General features: G+C 35.0%; 1 protein-coding gene across 8 annotated transcripts in view; it reads right to left on the bottom strand.

The window, feature by feature from the left end:
* Nucleotides 1-24,604, bottom strand: part of LCORL (ligand dependent nuclear receptor corepressor like) — an 82,293-nt gene that overhangs the window by 9,739 nt on the left and 47,950 nt on the right. For 3 of the 8 annotated variants that reach the window (XM_039698791.1, XM_039698792.1, XM_039698793.1), the window contains exons 6-7: nucleotides 21,409-21,499; nucleotides 7,384-12,263 (exon numbers count right to left, since the gene is read on the bottom strand). In XM_039698791.1, the coding sequence (XP_039554725.1) occupies nucleotides 7,384-12,263; nucleotides 21,409-21,499 (4,971 nt within the window). Of the gene's footprint in view, nucleotides 1-7,383; nucleotides 12,264-13,863; nucleotides 19,999-21,408; nucleotides 21,500-24,604 lie in introns of those variants that run through there. The other 5 variants (XM_039698797.1, XM_039698798.1, XM_039698796.1 and 2 more) reach the window with 4 other exon arrangements.

The raw sequence follows: 24,604 nt of genomic DNA, 5'->3' as shown, positions 1-24,604 counted from the left end.
AAGTCAGGTGAGTTTCTGCTGCTGAAAAGACAAATCAAATAGTAAAGAAAGATTGAAACCAAGCAACAGAATACAGAAAAGGACACACTGCCTCCAGGAATCATGAAGTTTCTCACTAAAGGTTTACATCCTCTTGACACAGCAAGAGATACTATTATCTGTCCTCCAAAGAAATTGAAGAATAATCTAAACAGCCTTTACTGACGTCTGGAACATGAGAGGAATCAGCATCAAAAAATGGTCCTCTTTCAGTTATGAAAAAATGCAAAGAAACAAAAACTGCTTGACCTGTCCCACAAGAACAGAATGTACAATTTGCCATGGATATGGCAGCAGAAACTGCAACTTGTCTAGAGTTATAAATCATCCAGAGCTGTTGGCCCAAAAGCATGGAGATAGGAAGATGAAATCTGTTTAAGTATCTTGATCTTGGAAAAGACATATCTCTACACTGTAGGGAAAAACTAAATTACCTGGTCTTCAATACGAAAAAAAATGGATTAAAAATCTGGTATGGCTTTTTACAAAAGACTTTTCGTATCTGGGTTTGAAGAAATCTGTGACAGAAGCTGACTGACGTTTTGTACATGGTATTAAAAATCTCTTGGCAGGTGTATGGACCAGACAGAATGGACCAGCCAAAGTACACAATGAGAAACATGCAGTAAAAAATCAAAACAGGAATAAAACTGGGCTGCACTCATCTTCTACAGAATGTCCTTTGGCACTCACAAACACACAGCTTGGCATAAAAGGAAAGCTGACGCATGAGCTGAGAATCAGTTACAGTTTGGTACTGAAGGAGAGCAAAGTATGAAGGCAGGATGCAGAGAAATGTGGAATAAAGAGAGTGCAATGGCCTGGCTGGTCTGAATAAAGAGGAGCAGCAGCAGTGCTGAGAAATGAACAGCAGCTCAGCAGGAGCCCAGGGCAGGGCAGGCACTGCTGGGACAGAGGCACAGGCAGCTGCCTTGGAGCACCAATGGCAGAGGTGCAATTCTCACTACAGGAGCAGAGCTGATGTGCACTGACTTGACATCCCAATTGGACTCATCACCCTCCTTGAAGAAGAGTGCCTACTTTTCTACAAAAAGGTACAAAAGTGCAGGGAAAACATATCTAATCTGATTTATTAAGTGAGTAATTAATAAAAAAAGTTCATCACTGAGAATGAAATATAAAGTGAGCATTTAGATGAGAAAACAAGTCAGTCTGCTGAAAGCTGGCAATCCAACAATGGGAAAAAAGAAATAACAGATGAAGGAGATATGAAAATTGTAGTTTTCATAGATGGTTTCAAGATGATACCTCATGCATTGAAAGGAGATGATGGAGAGAGATGTGTCTCAAGAACAGCATTATTTTATAAAGTTACACTGCAACCAATCAAAACATTGAGTCCTAACCTGGTTAGGAGTGTGGAGTATGTATTATCACTGTTACAATAATTTTAATCTTTCATTTGACTAGCAATGAAGTAGGATTTGCTTTTCTCACTTTTTATAAAGCTCTATTAAAAAAATCCTTGTGAGCAACAAAGTAAAAAATTCTAAGTAACTTCCCAATTGTCATCTCAATCAAGGTTCTACTTGCAGTTTTTCAAAGAAGTGATTTTCTCTTAAAATCATACCTTAGAAAGGTTCACAGGGAGCTCATATCCCTGTATAAAAATAACTAATAATAAAAATCTTTAAATAATTATGAAGTAAACATGGCTAATGAGGACTCCATAAACTTGCTTTATCCAGATCACACACCCCAAACCACCACCATCATGTCTGAGGTGACACTGAGCACAGGAAGAAGCAGGACGCTGCCCCGAGTGCCACCAAGGGCAAACCCACCAAGCTGAGATGCTCTAGTGGGGTGTGCATGGCAACACTGGCAAAATGATGCTCTTAAAATATTAAACTTCTCATATTCAGCAATTTCCTTTCAGATATATCCATCTAATTAGTTGTTGATCATTGTAAAAATATCTGTCTTAATTAGAACCTGAAGGTTGTCAACAGCTTTCAGAAACACACAGCATTTTCAGTGACACCCAAGATTCAAGGACATTTTAGAGAGCCTTTCTTTTCTGTTGACCACAGAAAACATTGGAGAGGAAAAGGTTTTTGATAATGAAATACTGTCCTTAAAATATGGCAAAATTACAATTTCTATTAAATTAATATCCAGTTACCAAATAACAAAAACATTTCTATGAGTATCAAATGCTGTTTAAACAATATCTTTAAGGCACAACTGTACAATTATAGCAAAATGAAAGGACACTGCAAGCAAAAGGATGAACAGTGAATAAAAGTAGCATTATATTTGGCTTAAATTCTGAAAATTATTTCAAACCATCAAGGGTCCGATTAAAACTATCCTTTGAGGAGTGAAAGATGAATTAGGAAAGGAAAATCTACCCAAGAATACATGCAAACAACAACCCAGTCATGTCACACCATTTTAAATTTCCTCCCTCGACTCTGGAACCAGAATCTACACTTTTTGAATGTAATTAACTGAAGATTCCAGTATAAAACACTTTACAAAGATGTGGTGAAAACAGAAAAGCAGCACTAGCTTTAGCATATCAACAATAGAGAAATGCAAACTAAGGCACAATACAGAAGTCTCTATGAATTACAGCATCTCTCTTGAACTATTTTCAACACCAAAATGTGGAATTGTCTCAGCAAAATTAATCTGCTCTGGTCATGGTCAGACTACATAAATACTTAATTTACAGGTTACCTCTTCACAGGCTCTGTTGATTTACTTCCCTCCTTTTCTGTCTAACAACAACAGAAGCTCTGCTTTAAGGCCATGAACTCTCAACAGAAGAGAGAATTTTAAAAAGGATATGTACTTGTCAGATTTTCAAAAGCTCTGTGCAGGCCTTGGAAAGCTGCTATTTTCTCTTCTAGTAAAAGGCTTTCAAAGAAAGACAGACTATAGTCTATGTTTATTTAGTATTACCACTCCCTAAAGAAAGCTGAAAAATCTAGCCATTTCCTCAGGACCAAGGACAAATAGGAAAATATGACCATGAGTTTCTCAGTTTTTGAAGAGGTAAAATTAAAAACAGACAGCAAAACAATACTGAATAAAATGATGAAAAAAGCACCTCAGCTTAGGTATAAAACTGGGTATATAAATCCTAAACAAAGCCTTAATGATCATGGCATTAAGCTGCAGAAAACTGCGTATCCTAGCAGGTAAAGAAATGTGAAGACCTCAGAGCCAAGTTCTTTTAAAAAGTCCATTATTCAAAGAAGCAAGAGTAAAAATCCTTAGCTCAGAACCCTCAAAAGAAGATGAGTAACAGCATACTCTAAGGCAATATGCAAATAACCACAGTTTAAAACTGAACAGCACCCAAAACCTACATACCCCACACTAGATCACATGATGTGAGAAAAAGAAAAGGAAAGAAGAGTATGTAATTTGGCAAGTAGAATTCCAGAGTGTAAAACAAAATGGAGCAGTAGACTGTGGCATGGGAGCAGCTGCTGTTCCATCATGGGGAATGAGGCAGAGACCATTAAGTTCATTAAATGAGTAAGGATTTACTGCACATGTATAGTCATCTATATATGAAGTGTACCTTTCTGCTTTTACACTTCTGCATTAAAAATGGCCCACTTACTGTGAACAGTCATTCATCTCATATTCTTCTTATTTTTCTATTAATGCTCTTGCTTTGGTTTATGTCTGCCTGTGAAAATGTAACTTCTTGTCTGGAAACTACAGGTATGAAAATTTGTATCTGCTTACTCTGCATCACAGGTGAAATTTATTTTAGAGCCAAGTAATCCTCTGATGAAAAGCATTTGTGAAAAGAGCTTTCTAAAATCAAAAGATTTAATAACTGTTACACTATGTCTCCTCTGCATTTTTCCTAACCCAATATTTTATATTTGTCACTCATTAGGGGTGTAGAGTGTGGTCCTTCATGAAAGCTGAACAACCTGCTAAAGCCAATCTTGTTTGTCACCAGGTCTTTCACAGTAGAAGGGAAGTGATCCTTATTTGTAGCTTTATTATGACTAGAATGCACTACCATGAGACAAATAAGCAACAAGACTGGAATATTAAAGCCATTCTAACACAGATGTGTAAAAAAGAATTAACAAAATTTTCCCTTCCAATTTTTTTGTGAACTTATAGCAATGGAAGTTAAGTTTAAGAAAATGTTTGTCTGTAATATTAATACAGATGTTATTTTATGTGCACAATGAAAAGACCAACTAGACTCACAACACCAAAGTTTTCATAGTTATGATTCTTCACTCTTGCACCCAACTTTGAAATGACCACAAAAATTAGCAACTTCTCTTTTCAAGTACTGCACAAACTTGATTTCATTAAGGTAGAATACAAAAATGACATTCAAACATAATAAAAAATTAAAATTGAAAAGTCATATTCTCTGCTGACAAATTCAATAGATCTGTTCTAAAACTCCAGATTACTTGAAAAAAAGTGAAAATATAAGGCCAAAATTAAAAAGTTCATGTTAGATGAAAATATCCTAACTTTAAGTGACAGAAATTGATTTTTAAAAGCTTTTGTATGCAAACTCCCACCCTGATATGAAGGCTAAGAGCATAGGTCTGTGATGTCAGCTGTGCCTGCTACTGTAGAAGGTTCACAGTTTCTTTTCCACCTGTATGAAGTCCACACCCTCTGAAGCAGATTTTAAAAATATTCAGTACATTGTAACATTGTAAAATGGAGTATTTCACATGTCTCAGTTTTATTGTTGGATTAATAGTTTTTTGTATTTTAGCTTGGCTTTCTTGAAACCTTTTGCCCAAGTCCAAAGCATGTTAATGTGACCTTCAGTGTTACAAATAAACTACTCTTGTGAAAAGAAAAATGCTTTCCTAAAAACATGCTTATGTAATTTTCTTTGCACAATGGAGAATAACAGCATTTCAGTGTTGCTGAAGAAATTAAAATTGCCAGAAGATGAATTTAGAGTTAAGGGGAACTGCCCCTCACCATGTCAAATGCATTGTGGAAGCAACAGTTCAGAAGAATAAACAAACCTCAAATGGACCCATGTATCTACCAGCCACCTTATCTTGAATACAACAGGCAAAGAGAAAAAGCAATTAACTCTTTTCTCTTGCTGCAATGAGTGCATGGCCAGTTCTGGTTGTTGGACACTACCTTGAGCTGTAAGAATTCAATTGTTTATTCCTGCTTGCACATGCTAATGAAAACCAAGCGTACATAAAAAAATTGGCAACAACATTCTGCCCACCTGCCACAATGTTTCACAATAAAACAGCATCACAACATCTCTCTCTTTAAGAACATTTGGTAAGACCCCAAGATCCGCAAAAGTTTAAGAAAAACTTCAAATACTGACCATAAATGTGTCTACAGCAACATTTCAACATGACAACAGAACAATGATATAGTTTATGATACCACATAAACAAAAATACAATCCAAAGAACATATAAACGAAACATGATGTTTTCATGTGCATTTAACTCCCAGATGCAGGAATTATGTTTGAAGTCACATGCATGCACAGCTAGAAATCATGTTGCTTCTTTTCAGGGAGTAGCTACATTAGACTAAAAATGTTTCTATGATTTCCTTGGCTGGTGCAGGGAGTACACAATGTTGAATCAACACAGCAAAACAAGACATCCTTCCAATATCAGACAATCCTCTGATAGTGCAATAGTACCCCTAAGAAAGATCTGGGGGTTACAAGTGTGGAGACAATTCCAGAATCATCATTCTTTGTCTTTTAACATTTCTTTTATCAATGAATTTCCGATCATAGCTTTTCTGAAGACAATGACTGATATGAGAAACCATGAGTAAAAGGGAAAATAACAAAAACTGTAAATGAAGTAATGTAAAATATCAAAATAGTTATCAGATTTCCTGAAAATCCAAAACTAAAGGATGAAAGTTATCAGGTAGATAAAATTGAGTCCCAATTAAAACTAACATGAGACCGTATCACAGTAATAGGTCTTGCATTACCATAGAAACAAAACATTTACAGATAAATATAATTGGAATGTAACATTTTCTCAATGAGTTACAAGTATGAGAGAGCTCTTTCTTCATTTGTAATATAGAAATGGATATGTTCTATCCTTTCCTTTCCTAATTTTACAGCAATTTTGTGTCAAAGTTTGAACTTCTTAAAAACAAGTTATTTATGCTGAGCTTGGCCCCAGATCAATGAATTAAAATACAAAAGAGTAGTCCATAGATAAAAAAATGCTGTACTTTGGAAAAAGCAGAGTTACACTGAATGAGCTTAATATGAAGAATTCTATATATCACATGAAGCACAAAAGAAATAAAGCATACAAGAGCCATTATATTGTTTATATTACAACTTAAATTAACCTTTCCATTTATTATCAGAGATACTTTTCTAAAAGACAGAATACAAAGGAGGACCTAAAATTTTGACGTGATATTTTGAATAAGGTTCTCATATTTGGCCAATATATCAGATTAGCTAATACAACATTGCTTCTACAAAGGCAGTAACTTAAATTACATTGCAGGAGTTGTGTTTTCACACCTTAGTAATTTTGTTGAAATAAGACTTCTGTTTAAGGATATCTCTTCACTCAACAGAAGAAATAATTACACAAATGTACCCTCTTTCTAAGTAATATAATGGCCTTTTTGAGATCACAATTGTATTAGAATGTATTTATAAATACCTATCTTTAAAAAATGATTTAATTTCACACTAGCCTAAAAAGATTCCAAGCCAAAGTATTTAGCTTAACAACCGTATATAGTACTTGTGAATAATAATTTTACATTTTAAATTGTTGTGTAAGGATTCAACGTGCAAAACCCTTAGTCAGCAGGTTTCATTTGGCATGGAAAGGATTCTAAAATAAGTCTCTGAATAATTTCCAGAAATACAAAATACTATCTTTTACTGTAAAATTACAAAACTATTACAGATTTGTAACAGAAATAATCCAATGAGAATTTTTTAAAACCAGCTACATGCTAATGCACTGAATTTATGTTTCACTTTATAGTTTACTACTCCTCACACTATGAGAAACTACACAATGGAATGAAATTGTGTTCCTTTTAAAGTTAACAGCCAGTTGTGACTGACTTCAGAATGCCAGAACTTGACCTCTTGTCTGTCTAAACTATACTGCTTAGCTTATCAGAGCTGAAAGAATGGTGCAAAACATTATAAACATTTTAAAATTGCACTTTCTGGATTATTCTGATGTTATGCAATGTTTGATTTCATGATTTTTCTGAAATTAAAATGAGCAACATGCAATAAACAAAAAAGTGCTTAGTTGTTTGACTTCTCCAATTCTTTATGATTTCAATTTTAAGATGAAGTGGGGAACAAGAACTTACCTACTTGGTACTTTGGGTAATAAGGTGCCATTTGTCCACTACTGCATGATTGTCTCTTATGCCTTTTTCTTAAATTTGTATCAGTGGTCTCCCATTGTGGACTTTTCCTTTTGTTTATTCTAGTAAGACCTTCAGAACTACCAGCAGGATTATCGTCCTGGTTTACACCACTACTTAATTTTCTGCTGTGAAACTGGCCATCCAGCTTTTCAATCACTTTAGAAGAACTAGATCCTTTAGATGCTTCCACTTCATTTTCTTGTTTCTTTAATGTATTTTGTTTTGTAGAATGGGACCTTAAAAGAGGATGTCTTTTTTCTTCCATATAGGCCTGAGTGCTTTTACTGTCAACAGCTTCAGGAGAATAAATGACATTATTTAACTTAAATGAATTGTGCTGCTCAATATGGTTGATTTTTCTCAGAAATATCCTACAGTCTTTAAAGGTTTTGGCTTTCCAAGTATTTTGAAACAGTTTATCTTGGCTTTGTTCTTTTCTAACATTTTGTTGGCAACGAATTGTTCCATTTGCCTCTGAATGTGACTTAAGTATATTTGCTAAACCAGGATGTGGGTTAAAGTCAGACGATCCCATCATCTGTTGAACAAATGCATCTCTGGTTTCATTTTCAGTTGGCAAGAGGCTATTCTGAGACTCTACCAAAGTCTGAGTGGGCTGGATTTCTACCGTATTTTTCTCCTGCAGCTTGGGTGTTTCATCATTGGTTTCCCCACTTGTACTCTTAAACAATTGGCTTTGGCAAAATAACTGCAGATTTTTCTTTTTTGATTTCCAGCCCCCAGGAGCCTGATTATAGAGCTTTTTTGTTTGTCCCCACCTATCACGCTGCAACTTCTTAAATTCATTTCTTTTTAATCTGGCTAAAGTGAAATTACTTTTCATGCTTAAGACTGGAGACCTCACCATGTTATGTAATATTTGCAATTTCCCTGCTGGTTTTGAAGGGGAGGATAGTGCAAACTTTTTAAAGTGCTTTCTGAAAGGGCAAGTGCTAGGATCAGATTGTTTAGTTTCCATCTTTAGCTCTTTAGTACTAACTACTTCTATGGGACTGCGAGCATTTGCCTTTCTCACAAGAGAGAGAGACTGTGTTTCTGTAGTTTGCATAAACCAGGTGCAGAGTTCATTCATATTACACTTTTTCTGGAAAAGCATTTTTATAGGTGATGTTTCAAGTCCTACAAGGCAGGAGTCTAAAGGGTCTGACATTTCAGTATTACAGTCTCGTTCAATGGGATCCCTTTTTTCACGTACACATTTGTCAAACTCACTTCCCCCCACTCTCAACCAGGTATTAGTCATCTGTTCAAATCTGTTGTTTAGTTCTTCCAACAAGGTGTCACTTGAAGTGGAAGTAGGCCACCACCTGAGAGAGGGATTTGACGAAAAAATGGGATCTGATGATACCTCATTAATGGGCCCTAATCCACCATCCTTAAGATCCTTTTTAGCATTTCCTGGATTTCTCTGTTCTGAGGTATCTCTGGATGCTGGGCACTGATTTGATTGTGTAAGTTTTTCTTTTCGCTCTTTAGCTTTTTTCAAATGGAGTTTGTAAGATTTATGTAGTAAGGCACTTCTACAAGTAAATGCACTAGAAGATGCTAATGAATGCAAAAAATGCAGTGAAGGTTTTCTGTCTCTAGCAGAGTGTCTCGATGGAATTTCACGTTTTCTTGACACTGTTGTAGTAACATTGTGTGATCCATCCTCTCTAGAATCTTTCTGTATGTTCTTTACTTGACCCATATTATTGCACAGTTGATTTTTTCTTTCCTGTGGTATGTTTTTTTCTAACACATTCTGCTGTTGCAAAGGAGGCAAACCATTGCTGATGCTCACTTTTCTTTCCTGAGGTGAAAGCCTACTGACAGTCACTGATATGCCGGAAATTTTTACTTTTGCTGGCCTGCCAGGTTTTCGAACAGTGGTTAATGGTTTCTTAATCTGCCGTATGACATTGCTGCAAGGATGTGGTGATGCCAGATTGCCCTTGATAGGCCTGACGTAGTCATAACCAGAGACCTCCTTTTCAGTAGAAGGATTCTGGAAGGCTTTTACTGTTTCAGTCAAAGCATTTCCAGTTTCTGCATTGTGCCTTGCTTTGCTGGCATCATTGGCAAAATTAGAATTAATATGTTGTGTGGGCAGAATGCTGATGAGATTTAGGTTACCTTCAGAAACGTGTCTCTTAGTTCTTCTTGACCTTCCAAAAACAACTGTCACAGTAATATTTTTGTTGCTGTTAACGTCTTCCATTGCTGCTGCATCAGACTTGAGGCTTTTACCACCACAGCTAAGTTCAGGTCTAGGTTTTGTGCTTCCACTCATGTCTACTTTTGGTTTAGGAGGCCGTCCAATGGGTCTCTTAACCTGCTTAACTACTTGAGGACCTATTTTCTTTGGTCTACCAGGTTTTCTTTTAAAAACTAATTCACTGCTACTGCTTGATTTCTCCACAACCTCATCATTTTTTTTTGAGTCATTTATGTTAATTTGACCAACCGGACAAGAACTTGTAACAGCTTCTGCATAAACACAACTTGACCTCTCCTGAGTATCACTTTCACTGCAATCACAACCATTGACACAGACTGCATGAGAAAGGTCACCTGTGGCTTGTTTATCCAACAAAGCGTTTGTGTGCCCTTGAAACAAACAAAGATCTGTGCTTCCCTTAGAAGATGCAGCTGCAGATGTCAATGTGTATTTGACTCCTTCATGACTGTTAACTTCTGAGACAAACATAAGCTTAATAGGACTAGAGTAGTTTAAGGGAGATGGGTTCCCCCCAGCTTCAGAAGTAACATGCAAGTCCCCATTACTGGAAGCTGACCTGCTTGAATTAAAGGTCAGAGATTTCAAAAGGCCGTCATTAATTTCTTGATCTATAACAGTTTCTTGTGTGTTTGATGCAACGCAAATTGCTTTGATTTTACTGCTGCTTGGCACATGTGAATGTGGAAGGAGGCTTTGTCCTGTGCATCCCATTTCGCTCAGAGTGAAAGGTAAGCCCCTTCTAGTAGCTGGGTTCATAACCTGTTCATAAGCATTATCTTTTAATTTTTGGCTTATTTTGTAACTATCCAACAATGAGTTGCTAGTTTTTCTGGATAAGTTTATTGTATCTTCTAAACGCTCCACAACAACTTGCAGATTTGCGTCTCTCACAATTTTGCTTATATTTATGTCACTGCACCCTTCAGCATGAAGATTTTTATTTATTCTCATTTTTTCCAAACTTTTCAAGGACTTTTTTGTGCTGGATGGCTTTCTAAACATGATATTGTTTGTTACATACACAGAGTACCACCCAGGAGGCACAATGTTACGTTTAGTTCTACCCAAGATTTCATTACTCTCATCCTCCAAAGGAATCTGACCAGTCTCTTTTAAGGTTGCACAATCTCCTTGTATATTTGGGAGTTTTGCCTGGCTAGCTGCAATAGCACTATTTTCTGAGAGAACTAAAAAGCTCGAGCTGGTCTGAAAATCAGTAAGAGGTAGATTGAAAGACTCTGTTTGGTGTACTGGAAAGCACATTGGTTTGGTTTGGCAATTCACACATGGATTATTTTCAAGATGTTGCAAAGTCTCATCTTCTATCACAGCAAAACTATGTCTTTTATTTGGATGCATTTTATCAATTTTTTTTGTAGATTTCTTTGCATTTCTCTCAGAAATTGACTTTTTTCTTACAAGAGTTTCATCAAGGCTTGCAAGCTCCCTCTTGATTTGCAAAGACTGTCGTCGAATGACTGGTGAATCAGGAGAATTATACGTTGCAAATAAAGTTTCCTGACGCTTGCGAAATCTTGTCTGAATAATTTTATTTTCCACTTGTTTATCATGTTGGTGAAGTAATTCCATAAAGCTGTAATCACTTGCCTTAGCATTATGCAAAAGAGAAGTTATGAAGTCTCCTAATTTGACATCATTTTCTGGTGCCCTGTCACTGCTAGAAAGTTTTACAAGATTTGTTGCTAGATCTGTAGTGTCTATTGATTTCAACTTCTCATTAATGCGGTCCATTAAATCTTGAAAAATGGCAGAATGTTCACCTTTCTCAGAGCTCATATAACCATCATTGCTTTCCTGGTCTGCTGATCCCAGTGCTCCATCTGAATAATCAATCTCTTTTCCTTTGCATGTTTTACCCTCATACGCAAACTCTCCCTCGCTTCCTTCAGCTGGCAAGAGGGATGGAGGCTGGTTGATGGATATTTCAAGCTTGTTGTTGTTGTCTAAAGTTGGAAAGTCCATAACCATTCCTTCTGACAATTCAAATTCTTTACTGTGTACAGGTGATAGTGGAGGTGGCGATGGACTGCGGGATCTGTTTGAATTTTTAATGCTGTTTAAGAGGTCACAGTCCTTAGCTGAATATGTACATGCTGCTGCTTTCACAGAATGCCTGTTATAATTTTGCAACTGGTCAGCACAATACTTAGGAGAACTACATGCTTTGTTCACCATTGTCTTAATACATCCAATTGCTACAGCTTGGCATGACAAAGAATGGAAATCTTTAATACAAACAGACAGAGGTGGTAAACAAGTGTTTGGCCTTTGATTTTGTAAACAGCACCTTTTTGTCAGCATGTGTCCATTGCAACTGCAAAATGGAACGGGAACATCCTCTTCAGTAAGGGAACTGGGAGTTTCAGAGTGGACCAAATGTGTTTGCTTGCAACTGCAAACTATAGGAACATTTTCATCCTGTAATAGGAATTTTAACATAGCCAAAGTCTGTTGCCAGTGATATGAACAAAAAGACTCCAAAACTTTGTTTAATGTTGATTTTCCTTTTTCCAAATTAGCTGTTTCCTCTGAATTTGCATCAGCTGTTGAGCTTGAACTGAAAATGAAAACAAATCAAAACAAAATATAAATTACAGTAAAACACCATCTCTAATGTTTGTTATAATGGTTAAACTCAAGCCTAAAAACCTGATGTTTACAAAACAGTTCTATTTGCAGTATTCAATCATACTTGCAAGTGTCACTAGCAATGATGTGCATCTTATCAGTGATAGCACTAAACTACCAATAAGAAAAATAATAATGAAAAAATTAAAGGCAAAAAGAATAATTTGAAATACAGCTTCTTGAACCTAACTGTAATTACAACAATGTTAACTTTCTGGTATTTCAAACTATCTTAACTATTAATGAAAGAAAACCTCACCAAGAACCTGGCAAGCTTGGTATTACTCTCATTTCACTAACTGGGGCACAGAGAAGGTAAATGGGTGAGGTTCAAGGTTGTGGCAGAGGAAAATAATGGATCCATCTCTCCTGAATCCCACTCTTTGATATTTAAATACTCAAGTGTACTGAGTGCTCTTCAGGATACACTTTAAGATATTTCTAAAGACATTTTTATATCTGCATTTAAAGAACACTTAACAAGCTAACAGAAAATGGAAAAACAGCCTAGCAGTCTTCGCAGGTAAAATTTTCCCTTTCAGTTTAAAAAAAAATTGCAGTGGTGCATCACAAGCTCTTAATTGCAATATATTAAACACACACGTGTGTGCACACACACAAAGATTCCTTAAACAGAAAAAAAGATAATCACCACTGGAATAAGTAATTTCTGAGATAAAAGCTAATATCCTTTAAATATCCTTAAAACAGGGTAGGCCTATATCAAAGGACTGCTGAGCAGTTGTTCTCAAATGTATTAACAAAAAAAAACCAACCTTATAAAATACTACTTTAACTATTTATTCAATTTCTTATAAATTATTAAAACTAATGTCACTACTTACCTAATCAATCATTTATACTGAAAAGCTGAACATTTTCCATGGTAGAAATTAATACAGGTATTTCTTCAATTAAATACAAAATCCTTTTGCTGGATAGCAACTATCAAAGATAGTTAACACCTAGTTCAAATGTTTTACTGAAACCAATTGCATGAGCATAAAATGTTGGAAGAATTCTGTTTTAGAAAAGTATGTATAGTTTAAACATATCACCAAACTCTGAACATGACACTAACTTTGTTCCCTGCTATATCCCCTGTAATTTTTTTGTATTTAAGCCTATACTTCCAAAATTTTTCATTTTGATTTTTTTACAACTATATTGATCAATGAACAAACATATTTAAAATTTAATGTGCTGTATTTAAATATAGTTACCTATTCATTAAATCATACCCAAAATTATAAGCATCAATAATAACTTTTAGCTTCAAGTTTCTTATTGGAAGTTATTACACGCAAGCTTGTATTTTTACTGTCCTAGACAGATTTTAAAGTTAAGAGCTTAAAACCAGCCAACTGTGCATAATAATTCTTCATGTTTTTTTCCTTCTCCTGTAATATTCCATATGAAATGGTATACATTCAAAATCAGGCATCTAGATTATACTAACTCATAAAGGCATAAGATAATTGTGATGGTATTAGTTGAAGCTGCGATAATATTTAATCTGAAATGATTAAGTCTTAAAAATAAAAAACCCCAAAACCTCTTTGCAGTTGCAATCTAAATTAAAACCTGCATTATTCAAGGGAATGTCAGTGTCAGGATTTGACTCTTTTTGAAATGCCACTACACTGAAAAAAGTCTGTTCCAACAAATTCAGGAGTCACAAGGTATCAAAATCACTACACTTGTAAAAAGAAAGTTTATTCTAATAGTACAATTAAGGATAAAAGTAATTGCCCTCCCCATCACCATGATTATAATTAAAGTTTTGAAAGGCCAGATTAAAAAAATCAACATGCTGCTAGGTCTTCATCTTCCATATTCTGTTTGTAAACCAGAGTAAATTTGTTAAGTACTAATTTGCTAAAAAGATAGCTAAAGCACAATATTTTTTCAGACTGAATTTTTAAACTAGAACGTTTCCATCTGTCTAGAGTTGCAAGGTGTGTCTATAGCTTCACTGGAGAGCTTTAACTATAGAGGACCTGTATCTGTAACTGCTATTTAAAGTCTGTTCACTAGTGAAAGAAACTTCTGGAGCCTTACAACCTTCTCAAAGGGAGCGACCAAATGATCCACAGGCCTCAAAATTGTTTTGAATTTGCTGTGCGGAGATCAATTTATTGTATAAAGCAATATCTTGATTATCACACATTCTTATAAAGCAATTTTCCTGATTATCCACCCTCGTGTGACATCTATCATCTGCTTTCCCTTAACGTGAGTTAGTTTCTAAGGCTGACAGACAAAAGACAACTCTCATCTATTCTACTGCAATAGTACCACAGTCCAAATGATCTCAGTTTGTACACACACATGGAGCCCTTACTCAGCCACCACTTGGGAGCAGAGTTTACTACACAAACAAATTCAAGCATTAAAGCAACACTTTTTCCTTGAAGTGTCTCCCTGCAGAGATGTCAATATGTTTAAACATACTAATTTTTCAATACAAGTATGGAATTATACTTCAGTTTCCTGTAACACCTTCCTATAGCTCTTTAAATTTGTGTTGTCACACTGCAGTTTAGCCTATCCTCAGGATAGAAGACCTAAGCAATAATTTCACAGAAGGAAGACCTATCACCCTGACAAACTGCACACTTCCTGCAAACCACACACAGAGAGATGGCTGGAGAGAGCGGGCAGGAAACTGAGAGGTGGGAGGATCAATATGCACTGCTACCCTGGTACCCCCTGGATCGCTCCAGACCAAGGTGAAGCATGGAACGATATTTCCCTGCGGGCACATAGGGGCAGTTAGTAACATGGAGTGGGGATTGCCTAGAGTCCAAAAATGGCACAAAGGCAACAACGTGATAAGGTTAATTCCCAGACTTTCAGTGTATTAATTTACATATAAAGAAGTAAAATTTGGTCTCCTCCACAAAAACTGTCAGGAAGAGCTCTATCAGAGGACTCCCAAAAAGGGTCCTTCCCCGGTCGTCTCAGCCAGAGAGAAGATTGATCACTCCAGCAAGAACTGTACAGACTGGGAACAGGAACAAAACTGGAACAGAACAGAGTTTCAAGTACTCATACAAACAGAATGGAACTACTATAGAAATACAAATCTGTCTTACAGAAATGTTTCTTTTCTGATTTTATTAAGTAAATAATACCTCAAAAAAGCTATATACTATTTGCCATTTTTAGCTGCTAACTAAAGGGGGTGTTAGAAAATTAATTTTCTGATTTTATTCTCATTAGTAATTAATCAATTCTGAGAAAGAAAACATCCTTCCTTAAAGCTACTATTTCTGATAAAATTCTCACAGCAAATTAGTCATTATGAGCTTGATTTGTACAGTTCTTGGTCTTATGCCACTGCTAATCAACTTGTGCCTCAAGAATAAGTCAAATAAGTCAGTGTACAGGTTTTTGTTTCTTTCTTTTTTTTACTGAATGAGCAAATCAATCACACATCAGTGTTGTAAATTTATGTGCAAAAGCATTGAAGTGCTTTACTACAAATTACAACGTAGAAACACGTTAACTAAACAATTAAATCCATACAATCAGATTTAGGAATATAACAACACAAAGAAGAAACAGAATTACAGTACATTTACAACACAAGACAAATACATGGAATTCATTAGAAAATATTGTAATAAATAATTCATGAATTATAGTGCAATTGATTTATGCATAAATATAACTAATTGCCTAAAAATCAGTTGTTAACAAAAATCTGTCAAAAATCAAGGCAGCCACAGAGTTTTACTAAATTACTGCGACAATGGAAATACTGCAATTAAAAAACAAATACAAGTATTTGTACTGTAAACAACTAAAAAAATCAGTCTCACTAAAGTTAATATACAATTTAATATAAAATTGTCATTAGCTACCAGAAATGGTTTAAACAACTTTACTGAGCAGTAGTTCTAAAAACAGAGGCACTGTTTTTTAATATAAAATACTTGAGAAACATTCAAATAAGTAGAAAGCATGTAGGGCTTGCTTTCGCCTTCATTTAAAATTCTGCTGAAACAGGAATTTTCAGAAATTGTCAATTACTAAGTAGTGACTGGTAACTGAATTTATAAAACAGTTCAAAATGTATAATTTAAATGACATTAATGAAATACATAGGGGTTTGGGGAGGAGAATTTACACATTTCCCTGCCTTTCCTTAGTCGTGTAATTAAAACGTTAGCCTAATAATTAGAAACAAATAATTCTGTTCTTTAAACACTTACAGGTTGAGTATCATCTATAAACTATCAAAAAATATTTTAATTACTATTTCTGACCAAAAAATAAATACAAGTACTAAAATGTTGAAAATTAATTATAATATTACATACAAAACTACTGAGTACTGTTAAGTCAATAGTAAAATGATCCCTGATTTATGAATCCTGTTAAATTTTTGGTCAGGTCATCTTTTAAATGATATAAAAAGAGTAGTGTCACTTGCCTTCAATATAAAGATCTGACTCAAAGTTCTAACAATGTCTGAGGAGTAGAAAACATCAGTATGGTACAAATATTAGGCAATGCATTGAAGCCCCAGATTTTTGCAAGTAAAACTGTATAAATACAGATGTTGAAACTTTTAATGCAGTTTTTTTAGCTGCATTTTTCAGTGGGGATATATTCACAAATTAATCCTTCTGGCCCTCACAAAATATGGCTTAATTCTTTTAAAATGAAAGATGACCCTGACATCGGCTGTTCTGCGAACTCCTTATCAGGTACAGTTCTGCTTAAAATCATAGAATCACAGATTAAGCTGAGTTGGAAGGGACCCACCAGGATCATTGAGTCCAACTCCTGACCCTGCACAGGACACCCCAAGAATCATCATGTGCCTGAGAGATTCATTCTGTAATATGCAAGTAAACCTTAATGACTGAAGAAGATTCAGTATAGATCTGAGAGACCAAAGAACTGAGATACTGGTTGTGCAGTTTCAGAGGATTGTTCTGTTTTAAAGTGGATGTTGTCATTTTTCAGTAGTGTTAATAGGTATGGGCTGGATTTTGCCACCAGTATTGCAGTATGCTCTCCACTGAATTTAATGGCAAGTCTATCTATAAATGAAATTACCTGATGTTGCCCATATGCATCTAATGTCCCAATTAATTTCTACAATTAACCCATACACACGCAAATTTAAGTGGGGAAAAAAATGTGTGCATGTGCACCATGTGTATAAAAGTTGGAGAGTCTTTTTTTATGTCAAATTAGATACATAGAGAAAAAATTACATGTTGAGAGGAAAAGGGCATTGATGTTCAGTAGTGAATGTATGAAGCAAGCCCCCGTTTATATATAGACATATAATTTTGATATTACATAAAAAAAATTAAGTGTGATAAAAAGTCCAATGTGAATACTTTGAAATTCATGTAAAAACTGCAATAAGAAGGTAATTGGTCTCCCTTAAATTCTATTAAAAGTTACCTATTTAAAATGAACTAACTTCTAACTACCAAATTTATAAAGAATTTATATTATTGAAAGTTCAAAACAGCTTCACTGTTTCATATTTGTATTTCTATCAAGACCCTGAACTGCAAATTTGGTTATTAGCAAGATGATCATGTAACTTGGTATTCATTTTGATAAACTGAAAATGTTTTGAAATGTCACAGCAGCAAATATATTACAGTTACAGTGAGGTTTTTCAATAGGAGTGTGACACAATCCTTAAATAAATTTTAAGTAGTCATAACATCAACTAACCAGCACGTTTAAACAAAAAAACAAACAAACCCAAACCATTCTCAAGCTCATTCTGTGCACATTATGAACATGCTCTAAGTTGCATTCCAACTTTCTTTTTAAACCTTACAAGTTACCTTAACTGTCAAACTAAAAAGGAAAATTATGTTAAAAGTTTAAATTATTTTATGCTCTTAGTATTCCATCTTATTTCATATTTAATAATTCTATAACTACAGTAATTTCTCAGATTTCATAAGTGTACACTTTGTAAACACCAATTTCTTTCTAAACCAACAACAAAATTTCCTTAAAATGATAAAAAATGCAGTTTATGCCTGCTAAACACACATTTTTGTAATGAAATGCTTTTCTTACTTGTATTGGATATTTAAATAACGAACTTTTTTTCTTTCACAGAATGTACTATATCCTACTAATACTTCACAAATCCACTTCCTTGTGAGGAACTATATATTTTTTTTAATCCCTTGCTGTGTATAATCTGAGTTACTTACAATTTATTGCAAGTATTCTGTGAACTATAAAAGTCTGCTAACCCTTGGTTGTGTATTTCCATAATAAGATGGATAATTGAATGGGTAAAGTGGTTCTCCACCAATTAAAAATTATGCTTCACATGACAAATACTTGTTTTCCCAAAACATCTTTATGCTAGTGACTACTAAATAAAACCTGAATCTTTTCACCTATTTATACATGGATTATATTAAATACACACTATCAGAATTAAGTGAGCAACTCTATAATTCTGTCCACAGTGAAAACCCTGAATAAAACTATTTTTCAAAAGGCATGTATGTGGTTTTTGAACTGTATAACTTCATGTCTTCTGTCAGAGTGAGCATATGTGTTTCTCACATAGTGTGTGTATACAGACATACATACACACACACAAAACAATTTGCTAACAATTATTCTACACAGGCTTGCTACTATTTTTGCAGCTGCCAGTCCCTGAATCTGTCATATTAAATAAGCCAGTATCTGGTAAACGGAGTTTCTTCTTCGGTGGAGTCTTCAATGTTCCAGATCTTTCTTTTACTTTATATTCTAAAGTGCTGTGAGGTACCCCATAAATTCCTTGTGCTTTGGAAACACTCATTTTCCCACTCATTACCATTGCAATTGCTTCTTCCATTATTTCATGGTCATACTGCCGATAGCGGCCACGTTTTTTCCTTGGTTGCTTATTATCTTTACGATCCAAACTATCTTCTGTATTTTCTGAGGTTCCATCTACTGTCCCATTCTTAGCATTAAGACACAAAGGAGAGAGGTCCCCATGCAGAAAGTAGGAGTCAACACTTGAGTGAGTTACAGGTCCAGAACATTCAATTTTGTTCTGTTTAGGGAGGATATTTTTCAATTTTTGAAGAGCTGATCCTTCTAAGACTGAGGAGGTTTTAGAAACGTGGTACATAACATCCAGAAGACCAGCAGTATCAGACTGTGGTTTGGACACAGAACTTATTCTTAGCTGAGGAATTTTTAATTGTACAGTGGGACTTGAAGTTTCATATTGTAGATTTTCACTTTTTTCTTTAAACTGAGTGACCATTCTCTGTAGAGTTAACTGGTGGAGGTAACTGGAAGCTGTTGGGAATTTTAATTCTGAGGTTTCAAGTAGACTGAGTTTACTTTTTTCTGTGCGCTCTGCTTGAGCTCTTGCCCACAAGGCTACTTTTTGTAGGACTGCACAAGTTTCTTTACTGTCTTTAAATGAATAACTATCATTGAAATCTCGAGTTTTATTTTTAAAAGGTGCAGGCTTTCCTGCTGGTAAGGCTTCTAAGTGGAGAAGTAAAGTTTTTTGAGGTATGCCATAAAGTATGCCTGCTTTATTTATGTCCAGTGCTCCAGACTGAATGTCTTTCAAAGCTTTTGAGAGCAAACCATCTGCAAACTCAGCACTTCTTTCCACATAGTCCTCTCTGTTTCTGTGTAGTCTCCTGGATGGATGGAATGAAACGATGGTAAACTGATGTATGAGAGACTCTCACACAGCTATGGAAGGGAAGGGTCCACTCCTTTATTATACTCCTTGCTTCGGTAACATCACTGCTTCTGATACTTTTTAGCCTTTGAGATGTGGTAGTTAAATGATTATCCTAGCAAAATGTTACAGTTCTGGTAGGACAGTGTGTCAAAAATCATACCGTGGCTTCTACAGCAGCCCTTCCAAGAACTTTATATCCTAGCTCAGTATTTAGTAATACTCTCATGTGCTTGCTATATTCCCTTGTTCACATGCTTGCAGAGCAACACTGTTATAATTTTAATTATACAATTAACGTTCTGTTAAATACCCAAATCCTGAAGGAGTTTTTGTTAGTAGAAACGTGACGTTACCGCTAAACAAGTAATAAAAGAGTCAACCCCCTTATAGAAAATTTGCAGCAATAGGTACATAACTACACACAAACATCCCAGACTTACACAAAACTAGGCTTTCTACTACAAGAAGATAAAGTGCTGTAGTTAACAATCAAGTCCATTTTTCGCAAAATAAGACAAAATTTTAAAAACTTCTACTCACTATTTACAGCTCACTAATTACAAAGCCATCCATTTTCAAAGTTTTTCATATCAGCAAATTAATAAAATGCACTTTTACATCATTTAACAAATGCTGCTACTGTAGTCCTATTTGTAATAAGTTATTTGTAAGACGTACAGGTGACAAAAAGGGTCCTGCTATGGCTAGTGGATGGGAGGATGCCAAGATCATAAAATCCAACAAAACAAAGAAATTCACTAATTTTGTGGCAGCTTTCAGCAGATGCAATAACATTTTCCTTGCTGAATAAAGAAATTTAACCATTTGCCACCACACACCATAGTCAGAACCATGATGTAAATAGAAGTATGATGACTAAGAGCTCTCTCTCACGCGCTTGCTCTCTCTCTATTAAGGAATATTATAGATAATAGTCATTTAACTTGTTCATGTTAGTTGAAGAAGATTTTGTGTCTAATTATTAACATGGTCATTTTTGTCCAAAATTGAAGTTCCCTAAATAAATTCTAAAAGAATTATCTGAATTTTCTTCTACTAGTCTCTTACTTATACTGTGTTATGTAATCAATTTTCATGTAATTTTTAGTAACATGAACTAAAGTTTGGTGATTGTTCTGATAACTTTTCTTTAAACAGAAAAAAAAGGAAAAAAGACAAATGAAACATATGATATATACATAGACACACACTTATGAGTGACAAAAATTCTTCTGAAAGCAAAATAGGAACCACATGTGTGTGCCAGTATATACAGGTATGTTATGAACATAAAGCCTGGCCAAAGAAGAGAAACCTGGATTGTCTTTTTGATAAGCCAAAGAGAGTCCTAAACATTGCTTACCCAGACACTGAGTTTTCAGAACACAAGGGATCATATTTTGGTTCTTCCAACCTTGCGCTTTTCTTTGTAGAGAGATCTAGCACTCCATCCCCTGCAAAGAACGAGTAGTGATGACAACAGTGGTTTTAAGGAAGATCTCAGAGATTTTGTCAGCAAATGTATTTTCACCTATGGCATAATTTTCTAGTGTGCTACTTTATCTTCTAAAATTTCTGACACCTTATTCCATTAACAGTATCAGCCATCAGCAAATGATTTTATATATTTGATTTGTCACCAAACTTTTATAAATTTGAGAAAAAATAAAAAGTAAACCCATTCAGAAATAACAAAATTTAAATGAACCTGTATTAACCAAACATGAATGCTTTCCTAAAAATTACGTGTCTATACTGCACTTTTTACTTTTAAGGCAACCAAAACAATGCACTTGATATTACAATTATTATTCATATTTACATACTGTAAAGAAACACACAATTCTGATGCTGAAGTTAAACTTGACATAACTAAATCCTAGGCTTACAGGATTATTCAAGCTAATAAGGATCTCAGGAGGCCCCCAGACCAACCTCCTGCTCAGAGCAGGGTCAGCAGTGACACCAGACCAGGTTACTGGATGAGCAGGTACCAGTAACTGGGTAACTTCCCAGTATCCAGGAACTTCCTCATGACTGGGAAAAGAGCTTGAGCCCAACACAGAGTTCTAACACTTTAAGTATACATACTCCTGCTGCTGCCTATATGCAATAATATTAGAAATTAGAAAAAAGAAAGACCTAAAGTGGGGTAGGAGTCTGCTCTGTCAAGTCACTGGTAAATGTCAAAATTCAAGATTTACACTTGGCTGTTAAAGTCTATAAAGTACTGAAACAGAAAAATATACATTTTAAAAATCAGTATTTAAAAACATCAATGGTTAAAATACTCCTTTAATTTTTTTTCCTTAAAAAAAATCAATGACATTTAAGTTATAGTTAAGTCCCCTAAATATATTTAATTTCATACCTTTCTTCCTTGGTTCTCTGTTTCAAACTTGGGCTGTTTTGTGTGCCTGAGCTCTGCGAATTCAATTTTGAGTTTCAACATGTAGCTCAACATTCAACTCTATAACCACCTTTATACTACCCCTTATTGCATTTACAGTGTCATTTTCATGTTACTGCCTATTATTTCTAAAACATCAATCAATTGCACATATTTTCCCACAGCCTCAGATGCAGACAATGATTGAAGCATTCAAATGCCAACAGTCAAATAAGAAGTCAAGAAAATTGCTTGGGCAGCTCTCCTTTACGCCAATAATGCAAAGAAATAGAATTCTGTATAATAATCAAATCCAGATTTTTCGTTTTGGATTGCTTTTTTACTGTCTTCCACAACTATTTTGTACTATTTGAAGGAGGTCAAAGAGAGAAAAAGTAACATCATAATTCAGCATTAGGGGATGAATATATATAAATATGCCCTTTGTCAAGGGTGCTTCTTTTCACCCGAATACATTCCTTTCAAAATCTTAAAGAGAAAGAACTAATGCTAATCAACCTTTTTTATGCATTGATATTACAGAAGAAAAAGCCAATTAAGAACACTACAGGAAAATTCTACATGGACATTTTGGCCTGCCCAGGAATACCCAAGCTCAGGCCAAAGTCCCTGAGTCCTGTGGAGCAGATTTCATCTGTTGTGCTCTGTCAGTCACACAAAGTCAATCTCCCTCTCCTAAGTGCTTGTGTGCTCCCCTTCACAGCAGTTTCTCCATTTTCAGTTGACACTCATAGACATCACAAAAAAGTTTAGAAAACATGAGTGGAAAAGAAACTACTCCAAAGTTGACAACTTATCAAGCAATAGAACACTAATTGTCTCTCCACCAATTCACAAAAAAAAAGGCAAGCTAACAGCTAGCTAGATTTTTAGTAAAAGAAAGAGCCCCAACAAATCAACAAAATCTGAAGGCTCTTGTAAGATTCCATAATGAAAATAATTTTCATTCCCAATTCTTCAGAACTGGCTTTGACAACACCAGGCTGGCAATCAGTTGAAAAATTACTAATAGAACACAATAGCAAAAATTCAGCCTCCTGAAACAAAAAATTAGATATATTTTCAGGCTCTAAAGGATGTGCAGAACTGAAGGAATCTGAGGTTCAAGGTATTTGGTTCTTCCAACACAGCAAATGCAAATTCATTAAGCACATGAGACCTCTCTGAAGACAATGCTTTATGGGAAGATGATAATCAGTAAAGAGAATCATACAATAAATTTGATATACATGCAAAATACCAGATAGATTCAGACTATAGTTTGTTTTTTTTTTAGTAATCTCATTTGAATTTTTAAAAAAGCAAACCAACCAATCAAAAAAAAAAAATCCCACAAAAAAACCCCCATCAAAACCAACAACAGACAACCCTCACAAAAAGCCATCTCAAACTGGTAGGAAAATGAGAGCATTGCTGTAAAGCTCTAAGACGTGAAATCCTACCCAATGAAATGAATGTATATACACAGCTGAGATGTTCACTTTGGTACATTAGGTACAGGATCAAAATGTTTGCAAAGAGGCATCCTACAGATGGACTATGAATCTTGGAAGCTTGTTACTTGCAAGGTAGGGATAGTCTTCTCTAAACTGAGATAGAACTTTCTATTATTTCTTATAAATCAATCAAAACAGGTGTTACAGCAAGAATTCTCGACAGGAACTGAATTGTATCAGGAACAGAAAAAGGACTCTGTAAGGTGGTTTTAATAAAAGACATGAAATTACTTCCACTCTTTAGGTGAATCCATGACTACTAAGAAGTGACTCTTCATAAGAAAAGGAATATAACACTACATAATATAGAAAAATATATTAGATATTTTTCAGGTTTGCTATTCATGGTCTTCTAATGCAGCTATTTCTATGCAAATTAAATTATTCTTATCCTCAAAGGAATGGCTCAACCTCTGGCCTTTGATTCTCAGCACAAGATCACCAGGTGCACCAATACCAAGATGAAACTAAGTGCGATCAAAGTTCATTTTCAAAATAACCAGTACCACAATAATTTGAAAGTCCTCCAGACTAGTGATGTTAGGGAGGCAGGGAGGGGAAGGGGAAGCCACAGAAACCAGTTCAGCCTTGAGTTCCTACAACTAGTATTTCTACATTGATTTCTAAACTGATTTTTTTCTGGGTTTCAGGAA

The sequence above is a fragment of the Passer montanus genome, unplaced genomic scaffold (genome assembly GCF_014805655.1).
Source record: "Passer montanus isolate IOZ18808 unplaced genomic scaffold, ASM1480565v1 scaffold13, whole genome shotgun sequence".
Lineage (NCBI taxonomy): Eukaryota > Metazoa > Chordata > Aves > Passeriformes > Passeridae > Passer > Passer montanus.
This window is presented reverse-complemented; position numbering and strand designations above follow the sequence as displayed.